Source organism: Channa argus, chromosome 4, assembly GCF_033026475.1.
Source record: "Channa argus isolate prfri chromosome 4, Channa argus male v1.0, whole genome shotgun sequence".
Classification (NCBI taxonomy): Eukaryota; Metazoa; Chordata; class Actinopteri; order Anabantiformes; family Channidae; genus Channa; species Channa argus.
Genome location: NC_090200.1, coordinates 3517098 through 3539581, shown reverse-complemented (window position 1 = coordinate 3539581; position 22484 = coordinate 3517098). Strand labels below are relative to the sequence as shown.

Here is a 22484-nt window from a genome sequence, read left to right as displayed (position 1 = left end):
TATGGTAAACCAAACTCACCCCACAGAAGGCCACGCCGGCCTGACTCAAAAACCCTCCCTTCAGCTTTAATTATTCTTACGTTCAGCTCTTTGTGGTGTTCTCCTCTTCATTTTTCTCTCCCTCTCTCTGTTCTGAGAGTCCAAGCACAGCGAATGTTTTCCATTTTGCCTTCTTAAAGGACTTTTGGAAACAATACTGTGGTGGCTCCGCTGTGAAAGCTCCCGCCACTAGATCGCATGTGATTTCATTTAAAGACACGCCAAGTGCCAAAGCACACTTTGATCCAGGTGATTTCCTCCATCACTGGAAGAAACTGTAGATTTTTCATCCAGAATAACTCGAAAAACTAAATGTGAACTCCTTATTTGATTGCCTTGAATGATAGAGAGGCTCAGCAGTTTGCATTGACTGAAACAAAAAGATGTCATTACCCTGAAGGTTTTTAGGTCTACGCCCAGAAACTGATTGCATCAAGCCGCACCCCGGTTAATCATCAGCCAGTCTTAAGTAAGCACTTAAATCTTTACAGAATTTCTCACAAATAGGTCGGCCGTCTTCTGAAGCCGCAAAGAATCATCTAATGAGAAGGCTGTAAATTATGCAATCACGGTTATCAAAAGTGATCCATTGGCACCGATGACATTTCAGTGCCATTTTTGACATCCAAATATCTACTACCTTGACCTTTCGCAAATTGGACGGCAAAGTCATCACGGCCTAACAAATGGCTGCGTCAAGCTCACCTTGGCTCCGAGTCTAAAAGCCTAATTAACAGGGGGATGAAGTCTGATAAGACGTCACTTGTTTGCCAGTTCGACGTAGCCAAACAGGCCCCAGAACCTCTTCACGTTGTAAACAGTGTTTACAACGTGTGTGTGTGTGTGTGTGTGTGTGTGTGTGTGTGTGTGTGTGTGTGTGTGTGTGTGTTTGAAAGTCAGCCATCCCCGTGACTAATGAATGCTGCTGATTTCTTTTTACTCTGGTTTGTGTTTTTGGAGGCAGCTATCTCCACACTGCAGCTAAAGAGTTTCCCTGAAGAGAAGGGACTGGGAAATAATTTGAGAAAACACAATGTGTGGCCTCGACACTTTGGCTGGCTTAAGATACATTCTCCTCAGCTATGGCAAAGCATGTCTCCCTCTCTCTCTCTGTCTCTCTCTCTCTCTCTCTCTCTCTCTCTTTCTCCTTTTTTTGTGAGGTGGTTTGTGGTTTGGCCCCAGTAATCTGTTCAACACAGAATCAACAAAAGCCACAGTCTCTTGATTGACCTTATATGTGAAAGTCGATACAAAGAATCGTGGCTCTGTTCCTAATTAAACCGCTCCGTGTACATATATGTGTATGAATGGCTTTTTCCCTTTAACTTCACACTCCTAAACTTAAAATCAGAGTGACTTCGGTTTTCTTTGACACGTTTTTGTTCAGCAGCTCACAGTGGCGTGTTTCTCTCTGACTTTTGGTCGGATTAAGTTACAATTCTTATTTTAGCTGGCATGGCGTGACAAGCAAGCCCAGTAATTTAGATGTATTCTCCCTAAAGCATGGCTGTAATGTTTTAGGGTGGCTGTCCTCATCGCATTTCCACCAAGATGTTCCCAATATCCTCCTGTAAGACATTTCTCTGGGGAAGAAATGAATCCAATTTATTCCTCCTGTCTCTCTCTGTCTCTCTCTCTCTCTCTCTCTCTGTCTCTCGCCCCTTCTTTTAGTCAAAAGCGTCGATTGCACTTCAGAGTTTGAGGACTTCTTTGGCAAGCGGAAGCTGGACGACAGCGACAGCCACGTGGTGAGCATCGCCGAATACCTGCAGCGCGGCGACACGGCCATCATCTACCCAGAAGCCCCAGAGGAGCTGTCCCGCCTGGGCACACCGGAGGCCCATGGTCCCGAAGAAAATGGTACGAATCCCGCCAGGGGTCAGTGGGAGAGGTTAAAGATGAACGTGTGTTAAAGTTGTCAGAATTGAAGCTCCAACCAGCATCGCTTCGTAAATATCTTGTAATATTACACTTATTATTGGAGAGAGTTTGGGTGTTGGCACTCACTATGTTAGCACTGACATAGCCCAAAAGCTCTAAGGTATAAAATGCTTCAGTGAAGGTTCAAAGCCCAATTAAGGCCTAATTAGGAACCTGAACCATGTTTTTAATAGAAACACACACAAAAATGTGGGTTGAGTTGAACTCTCCCTCAGAGCATGCTTGCTCAGCTAACGTCCCCCTGTTGCAGCAAATGTTTCAAAAAAAGAAAGAAAGAAAAGGAGTTTGGACATGGTAGCCGCTCTTCCCGCTGACACGACCAGGCAGCTGTTGGTCTCACAGATTCACCGGATGCCTTGGTGTTTACCTACAGCCTTAAGCAACAGCTGGGCAGGGGCTTGAAATCAGATAGTGCACCTCTGAAGCTTCCCGAGGGGGAATGAATGAGGGCGGAGGGGTGTGGGGTTGAATTGGAATGGGCTCATGATTCATGCTTCAGACATGATGGACGTGTCAGCAGGAATAAAAAGTGAGGGCAGTTTAAAGCAATTAGAAGGGGAATAACGTGTGTGTCAGCGAGTTCGTCAGCTTGTGATTTGGCGTGTTTGTGTACGTACAGTATCCTTGTCCGTGTTTGGGACACAGACACTGAGTCAAGTGTGAATGTTGTATGTAAAACTGTACTGTGTGTGTGTGTGTGTGTGTGAGGAGTCTGAAGGAGGTCGTAGTGCAGCCAATGCCAGCCTGACACTGCCGCTCTCATGTGGAGCAGATTGCAGAGATAACTCCCATACCACTCTGGGCAGCTCGCCCGCTGACCTTTTGGCCCGCTTTCTCTTACCCTTGTTCCTCCGTTCCTCCTTCACCCCCTCCCCTTCCCGCTGTCTCCCGTGCAGACCTGCCACCTGGAACGCCAGATGCCTTCGCCCAACTGTTGACCTGCCCCTACTGCGACCGGGGCTACAAGCGTTTGACATCGCTGAAGGAGCACATCAAGTACCGCCATGAGAAGAACGAGGAGAACTTCGCCTGCCCCCTGTGCAACTACACGTTTGCTTACCGCACTCAGCTTGAGAGGCATATGGCCACACACAAGCCTGCAAGGGATCAGGTGAGGGGGGGGATTTCACTTTTTCTCCTTTTTTCCTTTTGCTTCTCTCCTCAAATTTCTGTCCCCTGTCTCATTTCTAATGTGCTCTGATCCCTCAGAGAAGAGAGATCATTTTTTTCTGATTGGCAATCATTATTAATTTTTCATGGCATTTTGAAGATGCAGATCCTTTAATGGTAATAACTTTAATTGAGGCCCTAAATGGTTTTTTGATGGCCCTCCCTGATATGATTTTCCAGTCTCGTGTTCACGATCGAATGATTGTGTTAATTTCCAATTTGGAAATTTTTATCAGCTCCTTAACTTCACTTCACTCCTGGCCTTTAATGTTCTTCTGGTGCAGCCTGCAGTCGTAGTACTCCATCAAACCCCCACACCCATTCCTTCCTACTTCTAATTTCATGCACTGCATAAACATCTGTGTATACTTGAATTTTCTCGAGCAATTTATACCCTATATGTCTGAAATATAATGTGAATCTGCTGGCAGTTAGCATGAATCACCTTAAAGTCCTGTGAGGTGAAAACACATCCAGCAGTCACGGGTGTTTAACTCGCTTGTCATCTTTTAATCTTGAAGATGTGGGGTGGGATAGATTGTGGCAAAAAAAATTGCACGCTTTCAGAGTTTTCGCACATTGGGGGATAATTATAACTTCTCAGTGCCAAAATTGGAGCCGTAAATTTTAAAGTAGATGGAGTGTGTGTTTGGGCTTCGAAGGATGATTATAACTAAGGAACATGCTTAAAAAATGCAACAGTTTTATCAATGACATTAGGTTAATGTAGAACTAACGTAATAATAAGTAAAACATTTTAATCTGTAAGAATATACAAAATGAGTGGTGGAAAACTGGCTCTTTGTTTTGTTGTTTTACCAGGATACTTACGTTAATTAAAGGATTTAAATAAAAATGGAGAACCAAATATAACGGCACCTCTTTGATATCTAATTTTCTCCCAGACTTCCACCACTAGAAAAAAATATACTTGTAATATACATGATGAACAGTTCAGCCAATCGCAGGTGACCTCATGTTCCCTGATGCTTTGCGGTGTTCAGCCCCAGGTCGTGGGTGTTGTGTTGTGCTCTCTGAAGCAGGGATGACAGGCTCAGACTGTGTCTGATTTGATCAGATGACAGCAGCCAGCACTTTCACCTGATCTACCAGCTGGGTGTAAACGTGAGCAGATGGGCCGGCCGAGTGAGCCGCCGTCCCAATCCTCATATTACAATGCTGTTGCTGCTCCCCTCCAGAGGCGACTCCTATTCAAGTGCTGCAGGTCCTTCCACAAAGCTGGCCGTCTTAATTTGTAAAGTAGCTGGATTGTTTAAGTGGTAATCCTCAAGATGAGGTCGAGGTGATGTCTTACTTCTTTGATTTTTGGCATGGATGCGAATGGATTTTCTGTAGGTGGCACTCTTTTCTCTGACTTTTATGGCATTCAGCATGCTACAGTAAGCCCCCCTTTTCCTTTGTCGTTTATTCAAGGTGAAGCAATAAATAAACCGCTTCTTGTTTGTTAGGTTTAGGACAACAACTCAGGACTCAGGAGCAATCAGATTACCATAAAGAAAAATACCCTGATAGGTAAACACCCTGTCTCGTATGTTTACAGACCCTAATACTCCTCCTCCTCTTAACCAATTAGCCAAAATATGACTAATTAGAGGTTATACATATGCAAACATGTAGTCGGGTCCCCGCCCACTACCAGCAGTGGTGGCATTTACACCGACAACGAGCCATGAAGGAGAGACAGAGCATTTTGCCGGTGCCATTCACAATTAAGAGTGCAGAGCGATCGTGTCTTATTAGCAGTGGCGGCGAGACTAAAGTTTAGCGGGCAGACATCCTCAGGGGGGAAGTAAGGGGATGGTAGTGGAGGTGGAGGTGGGGGGCGGAGGCACCGAAGCAGCTGTTGCTGTTTGTTTATGCAACTCAGCAACATACGAGCGGTGGGGTCCCTCTCCGGCGCTTGGCGGGGCCCCTGACTCTCCCTGCTTGATCTTTGAAGGTTGGAGCTGTTTGAACAATTCCTCCCAGTCCTCCCAGTGTCCTGTGCGCCACCATCTGTCTCCCCAGGAATGTGGGTAGAGTCAGCACACACCCCAGCATTTGTCAAGGCTGAGCTGTAAGGAGGGAGTCGCTGTGTGTTTTTCCCCTAGTGAGCTCAGAGAAATGTCTATTTTTTTTTTTTTTATTTACTAACCGTTTAACATCCTCACCTCCCACTCAGAATTAATTGTTTCATGAGTGATGAGCCAGGTTTACACACCCAGTCTTCTTGTTGTTGCTGTGTTTTATATTTTGATTTTTTTTTTTTTTGCCTTTGCAGGGAATGGTTCTTGTTTGAATTGCAAATTTGATGGATTGCAACTGATGCTTACCTTTGAACAGCAAATCAAGGCCGACCTTATACGCTCTGTTCTGTATCCTAAGATTATTAGAAACATTTCTGGCTTGACAAAAAAAAACATCCCAATTACTGTATGACATTTGATAATGAAAAGTACAAAAGTGTATTTCAAATAGAGTGAATACAGGTATGTGGGGTGAAAGAGCTCAGAGATAATTCTGAAATTCTTATTGACTGATTAGGCCCCAAATGAATGAAAAGTAGATCAGATTGTTGGTTCTAATGAAGAGTAAACGCTGACTCTTTTCATTTATCCTATTTTCTGGGCTGCCAAATTCTAAAGGCATGCCTCTTTTGGCTGAAGAGCCAGGAAATTAAAAGGTATGTGATTCTGCCTGTTATCACCGCTGCTGCCTGTAGTCGCTCAACAGAGGTGGGAGTAGAAAGCCAAAATGCTCCGTTGGCGACAGGAGCTCCTGGGCTTGTTGCTTGTTGTCATGCCGACCAATTGTGATTATTTATTGAACTCTCGCCCAACGATATTTGTGCCTTTTTTTTTTTTCAACGTGAATCTCCCTCTCTTTTTCCTCTCTCTCTCTCTGTCTCTCGCTCACGCAGCATCAACTGCTCAACCAAGCGGCCGGCAACCGCAAGTTCAAATGCACCGAGTGTGGCAAGGCCTTCAAGTACAAGCACCATCTGAAGGAGCACCTCCGGATTCATAGCGGTGAGTAGCAAGAGGAATGCTGCCCTGCTCTTTGAATATTCATAGCCAGGATTTAAGAACACCACAAATCTGCAGAAATTCCTTTTGGTTTATTTTGGACCCTCCCTGTTGGTGTCTGTTAATGGACACTGAACTCTGCTGTGTTTAAAAAAATCCTTCATGTTGCCAAGTGCAATATTTGGTTAGAAATATGTATGTGTGAAACATACAGTAATGCTGTTTTTTTTTATGTGTTTAATTGTATCTATTGACCACCCAAACATTTAAATCTGACCAAAAGTTAAAATAGAACCTTAAATCATTTTGGCATGAAGGAAAACAACCCAGTTGAATCCTATAGCACACAAACAACATAATCACTCGCGGGAACATGGAATACTTGCCTTCCATAACACCACACTGGTGATGAAGTTATTCTTATGCATTGCTTTGCTTTATGTAAACCTCAAATTAGGACACACTCTGCCTATTTTATAGCTTTGTTCTTTATAAAGGAATAAACAGAAAGAAATAATGATAATGATGAAAATGATTCATGGAAATGTCTATTTTTTTATTTTATTTTTTTATGTCAGCCATCTTACCCTTTGCATGTTTTGTCTTTCAGGTGAAAAACCGTACGAGTGCCCCAATTGCAAGAAGCGTTTCTCCCACTCTGGGTCCTACAGTTCCCACATAAGCAGCAAAAAGTGCATCGGCCTGATCGCCGTCAACGGCCGAATGCGCAGCAGCATGAAGAATGGCTCCTCCCCCACGTCTGCCTCTTCCTCGCCCACCAACACCGCCATCACCCAGCTGCGGCAGAAGCTGGAGAACGGCAAACCGCTGGGCCTCCCCGAACACAACAACCACCTGAACATCAAGACGGAGCCGCTCGACTTCAATGACTACAAGCTCATGATGGCATCTCATGGATTCGGACCGTTCATGAACGGCGGCATGGGGGGGAACAGCCCACTGGGGGTCCACCACAACTCGACGGCCCAGAGCCCCTTGCAGCACCTTGGAATGGCTGGGCTCGAGTCACAACTCCTGGGCTACCCAGGACCTCTGGCAAACAACCTGAGCGAGGTACAGAAGGTTCTGCAGATTGTGGACAACACTGTGTGCAGGCAGAAAATGGACTGCAAGCCGGAGGAACTCTCCAAGCTTAAGGCCTGCATGAAGGAGCTGGGGTCCCAAGTTGAAGAGCAGAAACAGGCGCTGACATCTCCGGGGGGTCCTCAGGTTGGTCTTCCACTCGTCAATCACAACGGCGCCACCAAAAGCATCATTGACTACACGTTAGAAAAGGTGAACGAAGCCAAAGCTTGCCTCCAGAGCTTGACAACAGACTCAAAGAGACAGATTAGCAATATCAAACGAGAGAAATCCAACCACATGCTTGAAGGAGATGTGGATGACAAGGTGCAGGAAAACAACATGTTTACACCTTATGCTTGCCAATATTGCAAAGAAACCTTTCCCGGGCCAATACCTTTGCATCAGCATGAGCGCTACCTGTGTAAAATGAACGAGGAGATCAAAGCAGTGCTGCAGCCCAGTGAGAATTTGATGCCCAACAAACCAGCGGTATTCATGGAGAAGAACACCCACTTATCCTCCTCCATGTTGCCCGAGAAGGGACTTACTGGGCCTCTTAACCCTTACAGGGACCACATGTCCGTGCTGAAGGCGTATTTCGCCATGAACATGGAGCCCAACTCAGAGGAGCTGCTCAAGATTTCCATAGCGGTCGGCCTTCCTCAGGAATTCGTGAAGGAGTGGTTTGAGCAGCGAAAGATGTACCAGTACAGCACTACCAGAACCCCACCACTAGAGCACAGGAACAACATAGATATGGTTGTCAGAACAAATAACCACCACACGCCACCAAAAGACTCTATGGCAGCTAGGTCACCCGTGTCTCTAATCAAACCTGCTGACCGCATCACATCCCCCTCCATAGCCGAGCTCCACAACAACGTTAACAACTGTGACAACTCGCTGAGACATTTGAAAAACCACCACTTCAGTGGCAGCGCTAAGCCCACAGGTGAAAAGTTGGACCACTCCCACAGCAACACTCCTTCCCCACTAAATCTGTCCTCCACATCTTCCAAAAACTCTCACAGCAGCTCTTACACTCCAAACAGCTTGACTTCAGAAGACCTGCAGGCCGAGCCGCTGGACCTTTCTCTGCCGAGACTCATGAAGGAACCCAAGCATGCACTGACTGTCAAAAGCAGACCTAAAGTCAACAGCGTTACCATTGACCATAACAGCATCCCCTCTCCCCGAGAGCACTTCGAAGAGCCTTTGAACTTGGCATATCTCAAGAAGGATTTCTCAGGCTCCACCAACAATGGAAACCTTGAAAAAAGCACTAGCCCCATCTTTGGCATTAACCCGTTTGCTGCCAAACCCCTGTACACGTCACTTCCACCTCAAAGCGCTTTTCCACCTGCCACGTTCATGCCCCCAATGCAGGCCAGCATACCAGGTCTCAGGCCCTACCCGGGCATGGATCAAATGGGCTTCCTACCGCACATGGCCTACACTTATGCAGCGGGGGCGGCCACCTTTGCCGAGATGCAGCAGAGACGAAAGTACCAGCGGAAACCAGGTTTCCAGGTAAATAAGCCACCTGTGTTTTTTTTGAAAGCCCCAGGCTCACTCAGTCCCTAAAATGATCTGAACTCATTTCTGTGCTAATTAAAAAAACGACGTCAGAATCAGGAGAGACACACTCACCTGAGGTACACTGAACTGGCAGAGACAATGCGAATAAACAGCTGTGACGTGACCCCAGGGCAGGAACAGAAATACGAGGCATTAGGGAGCACGGGGGGCTTTAAAGGGTCAGATTGACAGATCAGTTTTGAGAATTACACTAATAGCAGTCCATGGCAGACAGCTTTAAACTGTGATCAGTCATTACTCATTTATCGAGCAGAAAAGCCAAAATATTTGCCGGTTGATTCTTTTGCTCCTACTTCTTTTTTTTTTTTGTCATTTTAAGTAGATAATCTCATCTTGCTAAACAGCTTCCAGCTCTTGTAACAGAGGTTCATTTGTACATTGTAGATCCAATTTAAGCATGAAAAAAAAAAAAAAAACACTGGCACAAAGTATCAAACAGCATCAGGTTCAAATGAATAACAGGGACAACATTGGCCCTAAAATCTCATCTCAAACGCCTCTAATTGTTACCACTCCACTGTAAATGTTATGTGTGGAATATTAGAATGCTCTTCCAGTGTTGGCCTGAACTCTGATATTTTGTTATTGAATGTGGCTGAAAGGCCTTTGTAAAAATGACAAAGGTGAGCCCTAAAGCTGTGCACTTCTCTGAAATTTCCCATCGCAACTTTGCTGCATTTTAAAGACAGCCAAATCCAAAATGAGCTTCTACATGTGGATTAATAATGCACAGTCTCCATGTTCATTACCAGTGAGTGCTGAAGGCTGTTTAACATAGAGGGAGCCATTTTGATGAAAAAAAAAAAAGTATTAATAATGTTTCCTATTCTAAGTTATTAAATTAGATTTTAAAAATACAGCTACAGGCGTTTAGTTCAAATTGATTGCGGAATGATAGTGGCCCCTTCTTAAAACACAGTGCAAAGCTGTCCTCACATTATCACGCACATATTCATTAAAGAAGCTTTGGTGGCTCAGTATCGGCCATTAAGGTGCACCTTCTGATTTTAATCATTATATGAGTTCACAATTTAAAGAATGGCTCCTCCAATGTTGGAATATTGTTCTCCATCGATTCACGTTTAAGACTAATCTTCATCATAAAAGAGAATTTCTTTACAGAAAACGTGCAGAATTAACACCCCTGTATGAAATTAGACTATACTGAGTCTACCATTATGCCGGGTTTCATAATGGGGAGCATGTCAGTAACAGATGGCCGATATTAGCGCAGAGCTGAAAGTTTTACAAGACATCACGGCTGGTGATCAAAAATGCATGAGCAGCATAGTGTGGTTGTTTGGGACGTCCAGTTCACTTTATGGCTTCACCTTAACGTAGCAACCTTGAGTAGTATTATGAAGTATTATGTCCTGTTTACTTTGATTAGCAGATGATGCATGTTTAGCATGATTGTAGCTTAGAAAGAAGTCACTTTATTTCTCATTTCTTTGGACTAAAGTGACTTAAATAATAATAAATAATTTCTTATTGTATTTATATATTTTAAAAATTTTAAAAGTATTGCCCTGCATATTGTACATGTAATTGGCAAATACATTTGATTTTAATCCAAATTCAAATTTTAAATTTCAAAATATATATATTTTTGCTCATATCTGATACATTCGGCAAACACATAACCTGTGACATGCTTTAGCTAGCACCCAGCACTGCTAATGCTAACTGCACCAAACTCCTCATTTTTGGGTTGTTTTTTTTTTTTTTTTTTCACTTGTTTTTCTTATTTTTTGTTGTCGTTCTTTTTGTGTTTTAAGGGGGACCTGCTTGACGGTACACCAGATTACATGTCAGGGCTGGACGACATGACAGACCCCGACTCCTGTCTGTCGCGGAAGAAGATTAAGAAGACCGAAAGTGGTATGTACGCGTGTGACTTGTGCGACAAAACATTCCAGAAGAGCAGTTCCCTTCTAAGACACAAATATGAACACACAGGTATATACTGTTCTAGACCCTTATTTTAAACCCCATGCTTTTTTATGTTTTAAATGTTTGTGTTGCCAAATCCTATCAGTATGAATATTATATTTATATATTATATATATATATTTATATATATTTTTATTTTTATTTTTTTATGTTACCCCCTTTTCTCTTTCTTTCTTTCTCTGTTCAAGCCTTAAGTTGTATTATGTAAACCAACACCTAACTTGCTTCTTCATTGACAGGGTTGAGATGCCAGCGAATGAGTAGATTACAAACATCAGCATGTGATATGTTTAAAACTTTTGTGTGTGTTCTTTATCTAAATATTAAAAGTATACAAATATATACTTTTAAAAATTGTAACAGCTCTTTTGGAAAAGGGTAATTAAAGCAGGTAGGCAAGCGGAGCTCAACCATCTTTACCAGCGATTGTGCTCTTTATTTTCCGATCATAACTGGCTTTATTAACCATATTGCTATCTAAAAAGACAAACATCAATTCACCTAGATACATAAAGCCAGCAAAAGGCCCCTAATGCCGTTATCGTCCCCATTATTGGCAATAGATCACATCAGCAGAGGAGCGCTCAGAAGCTTCAGAGCCCTGATAGCAGGTCTTTCATTATAGTTATTATACAGAGATCCTCTTTCACTAGGTTGCATCATTTATTTTATCCACTATCTGAAGCAGAGCGCTCAGTGCTTTATGCAGCCTTCATGTTATCTGGTCGAACATGAAAGGGAGGGAGGGTGGTGAACTCTTTAAGAGAAGGGTTTGTTATCTCCACAGCGTCCCTGCTTCTCGCTCAGGACGTGACACTTTTATGTTTGTGTTGCCGCGCTGTGTTTTGCAGCCCAGAAGTGCCGCGGAACGGGCCAGATGTTGGACAGGAGTGCAGTTTGAAAGCCTGTTGGCTGGTTGGCAGTCATGTGATTTGTGTGAGGCAGGCAGCCATTTTTCCACAAGTGGTAAGCAGCAGTGAGCGAGGAAAAGAAGCCAAGATGAGATGAGCTTTTAGAAAGTGCAGGTAACTTTGGGTCTTGGAGAGAAGGACTTTGGATTGTTGAGCAGTAAGTGTTTTGGAATAAACTGTGAGTGTAACAGCAGCCGTGCTGCCACATTACAAGCCGGAGGACATTTATTTAGTCAGACAGTTTATGGCCCCGTGTCATAAAACTATCTCACCCTGTCCTTTGCGGCCAGCTTGGGTTTCTCATTTCTGCCTTGGCATCCGAAGCGTCCCGTCACATTCGGTAGACATAGGAGCCCCAGCCCAAAGCATAATGGAGAACCAGGCGTCACCATGAAGTTGAATTGTGTTCAGAGATAAGCAGGGTAACCCCTCGGAGCCTCCCCTTTTCCTCTAAACCCATCTAGGATTTGTTTACTCCGTTGTCGCGCCTTCTCTGTTTGTTTGCTTTGCACTAGTTTATTTATGTTGCATTCATCAGTGTGGCACGCAGGCCTAAAATAAGTAGTTGTGGTTGAGTTTCTCCATGCTTCAACCACGGGAGGGAATTTCCATAATGTAGGCCCATGAATGCGAGCGCACTTTCACATCGTGCTCACAATTTGAATAAACAAATAGCACTAAGTCGTAAGTCAAAGTTGGATTTAATACGCCGTGATGTCATTGTACTCCATGCCATCCAGTTCATCAGAGTTTTTTCTCAATATTTTGCTTTCCTCTGACTTGTGTGATGTGTTGTAGCAGCAGGCGAAGCAGGCGACTCACGTCCCCGTCCTGTGTTCTGTGTCTCCGCAGGCAAGAGGCCGCACCAGTGCCAGATCTGCAAGAAAGCCTTCAAACACAAACACCATCTCATCGAGCACTCTAGACTGCACTCCGGGGAGAAGCCCTACCAGTGCGACAAGTGCGGCAAGCGGTTCTCCCACTCGGGCTCCTACTCGCAGCACATGAACCACCGCTACTCCTACTGCAAGAGGGAGGCCGAGGAGCGGGAGGCGGCCGAGAGGGAAGCCCGCGAGAAGGGCCACCTGGAGCCCACGGAGCTGCTGATGAGCCGAGCTTACTTGCAGGGAATGACTCCTCAGGGCTATCCGGAGCTGGCGGAGCGCGAGGCCATCCTGAGGCACGACGCCGTGAACGGAGGGATCAGAGAGGGACGGAAGGAAGTGGAAGGAACGTACGCGAAGATCGGACGGAGGGACGACGAGTTTGAGGAGGAGGAGGAGGAAAGCAAGAGCATGGACACGGACCCGGACACGTTGAGGGACGACGAGGAGAACGGAGAGCACTCGATGGACGATAGTTCGCTGGACGGCAAAATGGAAACCAAATCAGATCACGAGGACACGATGGAGGATGGCATGTAATCGGCGACGGCATCAGCTTCCCATCTTAAAAGTTTTTAAGTTTCTCTCTTTCGGTTCAGTATTACTCGGTTTAAAACGCCGTGTTTTAAGCTGTACGTGCACGTGCCTGAAGCTTCCGGGAAGCTTTCTTTGACAAACTCCTCTGGGGCGGGGAAAAAGATGTCTGGCGAACACGACGAGGACTTGAAAATCAATCTGGAGGAGGCGTTGAGGGAAGGGAGGCATGGGTTTGTGAAATAAGCTGCATTATGCAAACCGAACAATTAATAAATGAATACATTTCAAAAAATGTACAGTACTAAGGCCTAAAAATATGTGTGGTGCTAACCTCCTCAAATAAACCCCCTGTGTTCCATAGTATTTATAGCACAACTAGTGACTTGTACAAATTGCACTCCGCTTCTATAATCATGAACAAAAATAATAAAAAGTATTGCCTATGTATATATTTATACAGTGTTGGAAAAAGAGCAGTAGTGTCTGCACTGCAGTCCTTCGATATTACCTTTGTCATCGCCTACCTACCTACCTACAGTGTTGTCTTTAGTTCTGCCATGTTGCCCGGGCACACACGTCTCCAGCCACACTGTTTTAGGCCTCTTGAATCAACTTCAAATGAAGGAATTTAAACAGAAGACTGTATGAAGGAGCCTAGAGGGGTTGTTTTTTTTTGTTTGTTTTTTTTTTTGTTTGTTTTTTTTGTTTTTTAAGACCATGACGTTTTAAAGAGACCTTCGTTTTAAGGGAAAATACAGTTTATGGACAAATGGTATGTGCGGAGAAAAATGAAGGACAAAGCCTTTGTAAGGTGTTTTTGATAAGAAAAAAGAAGCCTTATATGCAAACCTTTTAACCTGTGTGTTTTCTGCAAGTGCCACCCTCGTATTGTGTAAAAGGAAGGTTACTTTTTTTCACCAGCTTCAGTATTATGAAATGGTTCACCGTTGTTCTTTGAAGCACCCGTGTCAGTATTATAGGCAGCAGTTCCTTAGTTTACATTACGTTGTGCAATGTTTTCTCAGTTTCTTCTCTTTTTACTTTGTCAGTATTACACCAAACCATTTTTTTTAAAACAACCAATTGCATTCATTTTATTTGTAGGTTGGAAAAAAAAAAAACATTATTTATGTGGCCCATTTTATATTTCCTAATTTTATTTATTTCATACTGTTGTGTACAGTACTATAGTTCTTCAATATATAGATATATTTTAGTAAAAAGGAACATGGTGTCGATCATAGGGGCAAATTTTACGTAAAGAGAACATTTATTGTGTTTTGAAACATTGTGAAATGCGAAGTTTAATCTTATTTTATTTTATTTCCTTTATTTTCCAGTTACTGGGAAATTCCAAATTTGGGAACTTTTATACAATTGTTAAAACACTGTATTTTCGACTGAAAAAATTCCACTTTCTTCATCTTTGTTTCTTTTTTTAAGCTAAAAAAAATGAAGAGGGACTGTTAAATACTATGTATGATATCATGACTGAAGAAGAATCTTTCCTGAAATGTCTTTGTAAAAGTATTATTGAATTCTTAATTTGTAATTTCTCTTGAAAATGACCCTGCTCGAATAAAAGTAGCCAAATTACAGAGTACCAAACCCTCAGCGCTTCATGTTTATTCCCAGAGAACAAACTGTGAGCTTTGCTTGGCATCCGCTTCGGGTTTAAGTCACTTTCAATTTTCTCCAAAATGAGACAAACTGGAAATCTTTCTCTTCTCATATCTCCTCTTATAATTCACATGTTCCTGTGGCTCAATGTAAACTGACCTCAGTCTCGCTGCTTATTATGTCTCATTTTGAGGAATTACCCTCTTATTTGTCACACACACCCACATACGCAAGCGTTTGACGGACGAAGTTGTTGATCTTTTATATTAGTTTTATTGTCAACAAGCCAACTGTAAATTGATGCGTAAAAAGGTTTTGCCCTTTGCTGCTGGAAATTTTTACTAAATTTACTGACAACCATTTTAGTAGTTGTGCGAGTCATTTATGAAGCAAAAACAACAATAAACACCAAGTTTCTTAACGGAAAACGAACGTTGTAGGACATTTGAACACAACACCTCTGGTACTTTTGCCCTTTTTGGCCACAATTAGCTCTTTAACTCTTTTGGATACATAAATGAATGCCAAAATAGCGCAAACGCATTAAAGACCAATTGCACACTAGTTGCAACTCAAAGATTATTAGTCCTTGTGCACCTTTCTCACAGGGATCTATTTTCTAATTTTTTCCAGTCTCACTTTCAAACTTAAGTCAGTCCTGACAGGTGGACTCCAGCAGCGGACTTCTCCACTGAAGGAGACGCTCAACTCCATTAGCCACTCGCACTGCGTTATGCAGATTAAAAGCAACATCAAAAGGCCGAGATGAAAGCAGCAAAGGTTGAGCGATGCCAAACATCAGAACGCGCTTTGCATATTCCGATTTTCCTATCGATCGGCGTGCCATCGGATCATTCGCAGACCATCTCCAAGATAAAAGAGGGGGTCTTAAATGATTAGCTGAGGAATTTGATAATGTGCTGTGAAACGCCTGGACAATTACAAATGCGAAAAATGAGCATGTGTGTCAAGGCAGGCAAGGAGGGGAATCCTTGGGAGTATAGCGCTATCATTAGGCGAGAAACCTTCCTCTGCTGTTGCATTTTACATCTCGTAGACTTGCATAAAGGCTTGAATTCACTGGTTTCCAACTTCACAAGCAACTAATAGGAAGGTCAAAGGTCGAGGTGGATGTGATGAAATATTTCTGCAACCCCATAGTAATGCAGGCAGAGGGGGAAAACGCAGAATTAGGAGACGGAGATAACAAAAGAGAGAAGGCAAGTGACATTTATGAGGTCATGTGTAGGTGTGAAACAAAGAAGGCAATGCTAAGTTTTTACAGCTACAGAAATGTTTTTCAGAGGTTCACATCCACTAACATGCGGTTTATTCCCTTTTCTGTTGTCTCTCCCAATTCCAGTTGTCACTTTTTAAATTTTGACTGAAACCAATGTTGATCCAATCTAGTTTTACATTTGCTGATCAATACTGTCTCATACTATTAGCCTGAGTTCAGCGGAGGGGGGCTTCTAATTCCAATCAAGCTGCATGATGGCACAGCCCAATTGATTTTTTTGTTGGACTATATTTTAGTTTTACATGAATTTGTTTTGACAAGTATAACATCTATCAGTGTGTGTGTCAGATGAGGAAAATTGATCCCAATGGGCCAAGTCTTCATGTTATGTTCCTCCACGCCTTATGACAACACCTGACGTTTACATGCAGCGAACAAATCAGGCCCAACAATGCAATCTCAGATTTAAATTCAACCTTTTTCCTGTGTTGAACACTTGAAAGCCCAGACCTGCCCAGGCCTCCGTTCTCAGGCGTCGGCGCCGCGATTTTCATCTGCACTAATGTAAAGCGCTGATGTGAGCGTTGCCCGGCTCTTAGAGCATTCAAATGGGAGGAAAAACAACAACACGAGCGTGTAGTAGTAATTCATACGAGTGTCATGCAGCCATATGCCTGGGCCAGATTGGTGGTGTGTTTTGGACAGCTGAGCTCTGATGATTCACTGCTGGGCCTTGTATAGACCAAAGCTAAGTGTACATTTTGCCTCAGGCTACTCTGCTGCCTCCACAGATACAGTTAGTAGTGAAATCTAGTCCTTTTTTATTAAAAACACTCCTCCTTATTCACTCTGTTCCCCAGTCTTACTCCTTCACCTGCATTCATCATCATTCCCAGGATAGAATATGAACATTTCGTTTTTGTCATTAAGAAGCGCTGGCTCTTGGTTGTCACGTCCACTTTATGTATATTCGGCTTTAAAAAGACAAAACTGGAACAAAAATGTGCTGTAAGAACCAGGAGGGTTACAGTATGGAAAAACAGACGCAGAGGATGGAACATCGGCAGCTAAAATGAAGATGTAAGGGGAAAAAAAGACCACGCTTTAATGCACAAATTAAGAGCGATAGAGCATGACAGAACACGTCGGAGGCAAGTGAATGAAAATAGGTCTGAGGTTTGGTTGCAACTGTGGAGTACTTGTTCCATGTTGAAGTTAGTCGGAGCTGCGCTGGAGAACACATCAGTCCCTGAAAGAGACAAAAAAGTGAGTGACTCAGTGGCACAGCACGAGTGAGGAAGTGAAGATAATTACAGCCAACTGAGTCACTCACACAGTGGATTTTGTAGGGTGGGTGAAGCCTGCAGTTTTACTGGTTCACATATTTTTAGTCTCTCCACACTGTATGGGCAGCCTGAACCAAAATGCCAAAATATTTAATAAGTATAAGTCGCTGTCCACAGACCACGCAATTTGTCATTTCACAGAAAAATGTCCTTTGCGGCTCCTTCAACAGATGGAGTTTGCTCTGTCATCATGGACGCGTCCGAGCCCACCTGTTGCCATGTGACCTAAGGTCCACATTTGGGTCATGTGACAGCAACTGAGCCAAGTCCACCTACAGCTCGGGAAGAGCATGAGATGGTTCAGCAAGTGGAGCGCGAGTTGAAACTTTAATGCTCAGTTCGTCACTAGTTCTCTTTTATTTATAACCATTTCTCTTATCAAGCGGTTTGCGTCCATGCTCCTTGGACTTGGTTTGATTTTACAATATTAAAGACCAAACCAGACAGAAATTTAGGCCAGAACTGGTGACAGCTGCTAGTTTAATAATGTTTTTACCTATGGGTCCCTGTACTGTTTGAGTGCCTATGCAGGAACCAAGCTCGTGTGTGTGGGGATGCACCTGATAAGGCAGAAGAAGAAGATCACTAAACAAAGCTGCAAATGAACCCTTAAAAACATTGCATTGCATTTTAGTGATTAACACAAAATGTAAAGCTTCTTGTTTCCCTGGGAACCAATGAGAGCTGATTAAAATCCAGTCAGACTCCAGGTGGCACTTTGAGCCAGATGCTTTACAACTGTACAGTTCCAACTTCAGAAACATTTATCCGCCTAGTGATTATTATTATTAATATTTTAGATTTAGCGCAGTTATTGTGTGAACATGGCCCCGCCCTCTTTTCATTATTCCTAGAAGAATGGAGACTGAACGAAAATTTTAAAATAATTTTTATATTGCAAAGAATTGTGCTGTAACTGCTGCTGTTTTTGGTTACTCTTACTATGCACGTGATAGTCATGATAGAAATGATTAAAAACTATTTTAAAAAACTAAATTTTGTTAATTCTTAATGATTCTCTGTACTTCCTGTGTGCCTGCGCTGTGTACGTTTGACAGTCAGGCGACCTACGGCCACTTTGATTAGCAGCTTGTCGCGAGCTAATGAGCTCCTGTGATTGGACAGTTGTCTGAGTGTGCGCCACCCACCGAGAGCACGTGTGCCCGAATGTTGCGTCAGCTCCGCAGCTTCTAGCTGTAGGTGTAGGAGCGGAGCTGCAGGTACCTAAAAAAAAAAAGTAGTTTTGCCTCACAAAACAGTTTGTACACGGTTTCAGCAGAAGAAAAATGAGGATAAAGGAGGTAGGACTCAGCAGCAGCCTGGTAATGGAGGACGAGCTCCACCCTGAGTTTTCTTTCAGCTCTTGTTCTGACAAACTGAGTTAGCTAACATTAGCTGGAGGCAGAGCACCATAAGTAAAGCCGTTCATTTACCTTCCTGTTTGTTACTGTAAAGGCCCAGTGATGTCATGTCGATGGAAAATACAAACATAATGAAGGAGCCATAACCAAGCAGATAGTGCTGTGGGGCTAATGTTAAGGTTTTTTCTAAAAGGTGAAAAGCGTTCGTCAAATGTTGGCCTACAAATGTCTGAGAGGAGATAAAATGTCCACAAGAAGCAGGTGAAATAAGAACAGTGGTTTAACTGCAGGTGTTTTTAGTCAGTTTAGTCATCGTTCAGGATCCACTGAACTTTACATTTTACAAGTGAAGTAACGGCTGTAATTAGCAGTAGTTGGCCTGCTGCAGGTGGACAGGTTTGATCAGTCCAAGATCGGCTAAAGATCCTCATTGGCTCGCCACAGCTGAAGCTGAAAGATTCTTCATCACCTTTTAAAAAAAAAAAAAAAAAAAAAAAACTTAAAAAAATGTTCTGAGACAAAATAACCAAAAAAGATGAAAAATGGCTTGAGATGCAAAAATAAATCACCAATAAAGATGTGGCAGCTTAGTTTGCAGCCAATTTCAGTGGGGGGGGGGGTTTCCTATGAATTGGTGGCCGCTTTTCTACCTGTGCCCAGAGACCCATTTTATTACAGTTTGCTATCAACTATATTTTGATTTTACAGCACGAAAACAGGCATAAATGTTGACTGTTGCCATATAATAGTCTATTAAATCAAATCCAGATATTCAGAAACTCTGTTTTCAGCCTGCCTCACTCTGGTCCATCTTGACTCTGGGTAAGAAAGGTAAACGTTGAGCCCAAACATTGCTAGTCTGAAGATTCTTTATCTACTGATGCCATGGAAGGAGAGAAAAGTAGAGGAGGCTCTCACACTTTTGACCTCATTAAATTATTTACATATCCCCATATGCCACCCGGACCATTCACAGGGCACATGAAGGACAGGCCTGGGCAAAGACGAGAGAGAGAGAGAGGGAGAGAGAGAGAGGGAGAGCACTCCTTGGACCTGGCACTCAGCGAGAGAAAGTTCAATGACATGCAGGGAGGAAAAGCGCAAGTGACCAGCAGGGATTAGCCAATCAGAGCGTCAGAAGAGCAGCCAGCTGTTCATTCTGGCCGGAGCGAAAAGAGCCCCAGAGCAGGTGGTGCAGATCGGTGCCAGCGGTGCTACAGAGGAGGAGAAAAAAAAAAGGGAGAAGAGGAGGAAGAAGAAGATGATGATAAAAGAAGCTCACTCTCGCCTAATGTGGTTACTGCATCATTTTTGGACGGTGTCCTCTTTCTGTGCCCAGCACTTAATGCTTTGCCTAGCATTATTACATACAAGTGTTCCAGGGACACAAGAATATCAGCGTTTATTTCTGAAAGGAGCATCCCTCGAGTCTTAACACAGACTCAAAATGCGTCACAGAACAACAAATTAGAGGGAAGATGAAGCCAAAGCAGGAGAGGATTCATATGAGGAAAGTGTAAAATGATAGTAAAGGTCGTTACAAAGCATCCTCAGATACCAGTTCACAATAGTTACTTTGTGATGAAACGATGTATATCACTTTCCGTGTGTTGTCAGTGTGTTTCAGCCACAATTAGCCATTTCCTCTAATGCCAAGTGATTCTGTGGCATGAAGAATACAATCTTAAATGATTTTAAATAAATAAAAATCATGAGCGTTCACATATAACTATATATTTTTAGTGTAGACTGGCATGTGAGCTGTGTGTGTGTGTGTGTGGAGGGGGGGGGGTTATTGAGTGCCACTGCTGCCTCTTCCAGTGAATACAGCAGCTGCACAGCGCTACAAAGACAACAATGATTCCACCATCGGAGGGGGTTTGGTGCACTGTGGCGATGTTGGACAGCTCTGCAAAGACCCCTGTGTGGAATTTTATTAATTTGCATTTATCGTTTTGTGCCCTCACTCCCACCGAAACACCAGGTTTGGCACAGCAGATTCATGGTATGGCAATGGTCAACTGGACTCCTGCAGAGATCTGTGAAAGGGGCTGTAAATAGAGAAACAAGAGACGCTGCTGCTGTGAAAATCTACACAAATAAAACTTTATTATTTCATTTGGAAATACAATAACATTAAATTGACATAGACAAAAATGCATTTGAGCATTAACATCCCTGCTGATGACCCCTGTTGCCTGGCACCGTGTAGCAAATGATAAACTAAATATAAATCCCCCCCCAATGGATTCCAGTGTAGTTTTACAAACCAGTCTGTGATATGCATTTACTGACATCCTTGTTCTCTGATCCGAGATGGAAACTCAAAGAAGAATCTCTGCAGAAGAAACCAGACAAAGAACGTGGAGATGTCAAGTCCCAGCCTGATCAGAGACTGCCCGATGTACACGAGGTACATGCAGGCGCACACACACAAACAGACACACACCAGGCCTTCGCCAGTGCGTCTTTATACATCTACATATGTATGAATTAACAGCACCGCGTTCACACTTTGAGTAATAACATGCTTAACGTGTTTAAAAGCTCGGCTTTCCTCCTAATTTGTTGTATAATAATGTATAATAATTGTTTGCATGCCACTTGTGGCTTCGGTTTCTTCTTCTGTCTCTCCTCACCTCACCTCAGTTCCACTTAGTATCAAGAGAGCAGTGTCTTACTTTCATGTACTTTCATGCACAGTTAGATTAGCACAGTGCTAATCAGGTGGTTGAGAACATAGGAACCGGAAGTTTAGAAACTGGTTGTTTCTTTGTTTTCACAGCCATAAATGTGTGTTTTTGTCATTGTTGTGTCTGACTTTCCTCATGTAGGACCACTGAGTGCTTCAATTATACCACTGATACCGGTAGCAGATTTGTCACGTGACAACAGTGATTTCCTTGAACACACTGAGGAAATGATCTCTGTCAGGCTGTCCATCGTTGAGCCAGCTTCCCCCTTCCCTCCCTCTGAGGGGTAAGTGATTATGTGTTTTGCCAATGCGTTTGTGGAAATCTTTGATATGCACAAACACAGATTCTAATGCGCCGGCAACAGCAGCTTTTTTGGCTGACGGCTGATTAGGATGCCAGCTCATGGCTGAATCCGCGGGGCCCCAGCTGGACGCAGGGAACATCGCTCATTACACATTTTCTAGAGGCGGGTGGAGGTGGGTGTGGGGGGGACTAATTCACACCGCTGTGCAGCATGCCGGTGTAGGTGTAATCATATCATTCTAAATCACCGGTCAGTTACGAAGCCTCGGCTCATGCCAGAGGGTCGGCTGGAGCCTGATTAAAGCTCGGCCAAAGACAAAGTGACACGTCCTTAACCTCATCAGTGCAGACGTTAAGCAAACCATCACTTACCCGTCAAGGTGCGAGGTTCATCCCGCCGAGACCCTCGGCCTTGAATGAATTTTCAGCCTCTTTTTTTTTTTTTGGTAAATTACAGCTTTTTTCCAGTGGAGCTGCATGTATTTTTTATGAAGGCATCATGGCCGATGGTGGATGGCTGCCTGGGCGTTCCCATCACTAATACGCCACTGTCCTCTTGATTTAATTAGATGTTGGCCCCCACTATTTTCGACAAGGAAATATCTGCTCTAATTAAGCGGTATACTTCACCAGAGAATGAACAGACAGTGCAATTCAATGCAGGGTTAATGTGGTCATAAAAAATCCATGATTTCTTGCCCTTTGCCCTCCTTTTTTTGGCATTTTTTCCTCTAAATTCTCAAGCAAATGGACTCATATGTCCTTTCTCTCT

General features: G+C 43.4%; 1 protein-coding gene and 1 long non-coding RNA gene across 6 annotated transcripts in view; both read left to right on the top strand.

The window, feature by feature from the left end:
• zeb2b (zinc finger E-box binding homeobox 2b) overlaps window positions 1-14754 on the top strand; it is an 83117-nt gene extending 68363 nt beyond the window's left edge. For 3 of the 4 annotated variants that reach the window (XM_067500773.1, XM_067500772.1, XM_067500775.1), the window contains 6 exons: window positions 1711-1899; window positions 2877-3091; window positions 6071-6179; window positions 6787-8792; window positions 10640-10820; window positions 12578-14754. In XM_067500773.1, the coding sequence (XP_067356874.1) occupies window positions 1711-1899; window positions 2877-3091; window positions 6071-6179; window positions 6787-8792; window positions 10640-10820; window positions 12578-13149 (3272 nt within the window). In that variant the 3' untranslated portion in view covers window positions 13150-14754. The remainder of the gene's footprint in view (window positions 1-1710; window positions 1900-2876; window positions 3092-6070; window positions 6180-6786; window positions 8793-10639; window positions 10821-12577) is intronic. The other variant, XM_067500774.1, reaches the window with a different exon arrangement.
• Window positions 14755-20828: 6074 nt separating this feature from the next.
• LOC137125381 (uncharacterized) overlaps window positions 20829-22484 on the top strand; it is a 218378-nt gene continuing 216722 nt past the window's right edge. The window contains exons 1-2 of one of the 2 annotated variants that reach the window (XR_010914133.1): window positions 20829-21126; window positions 21548-21692. This is a non-coding gene — a long non-coding RNA (uncharacterized lncRNA). The remainder of the gene's footprint in view (window positions 21127-21547; window positions 21693-22484) is intronic. The other variant, XR_010914132.1, reaches the window with a different exon arrangement.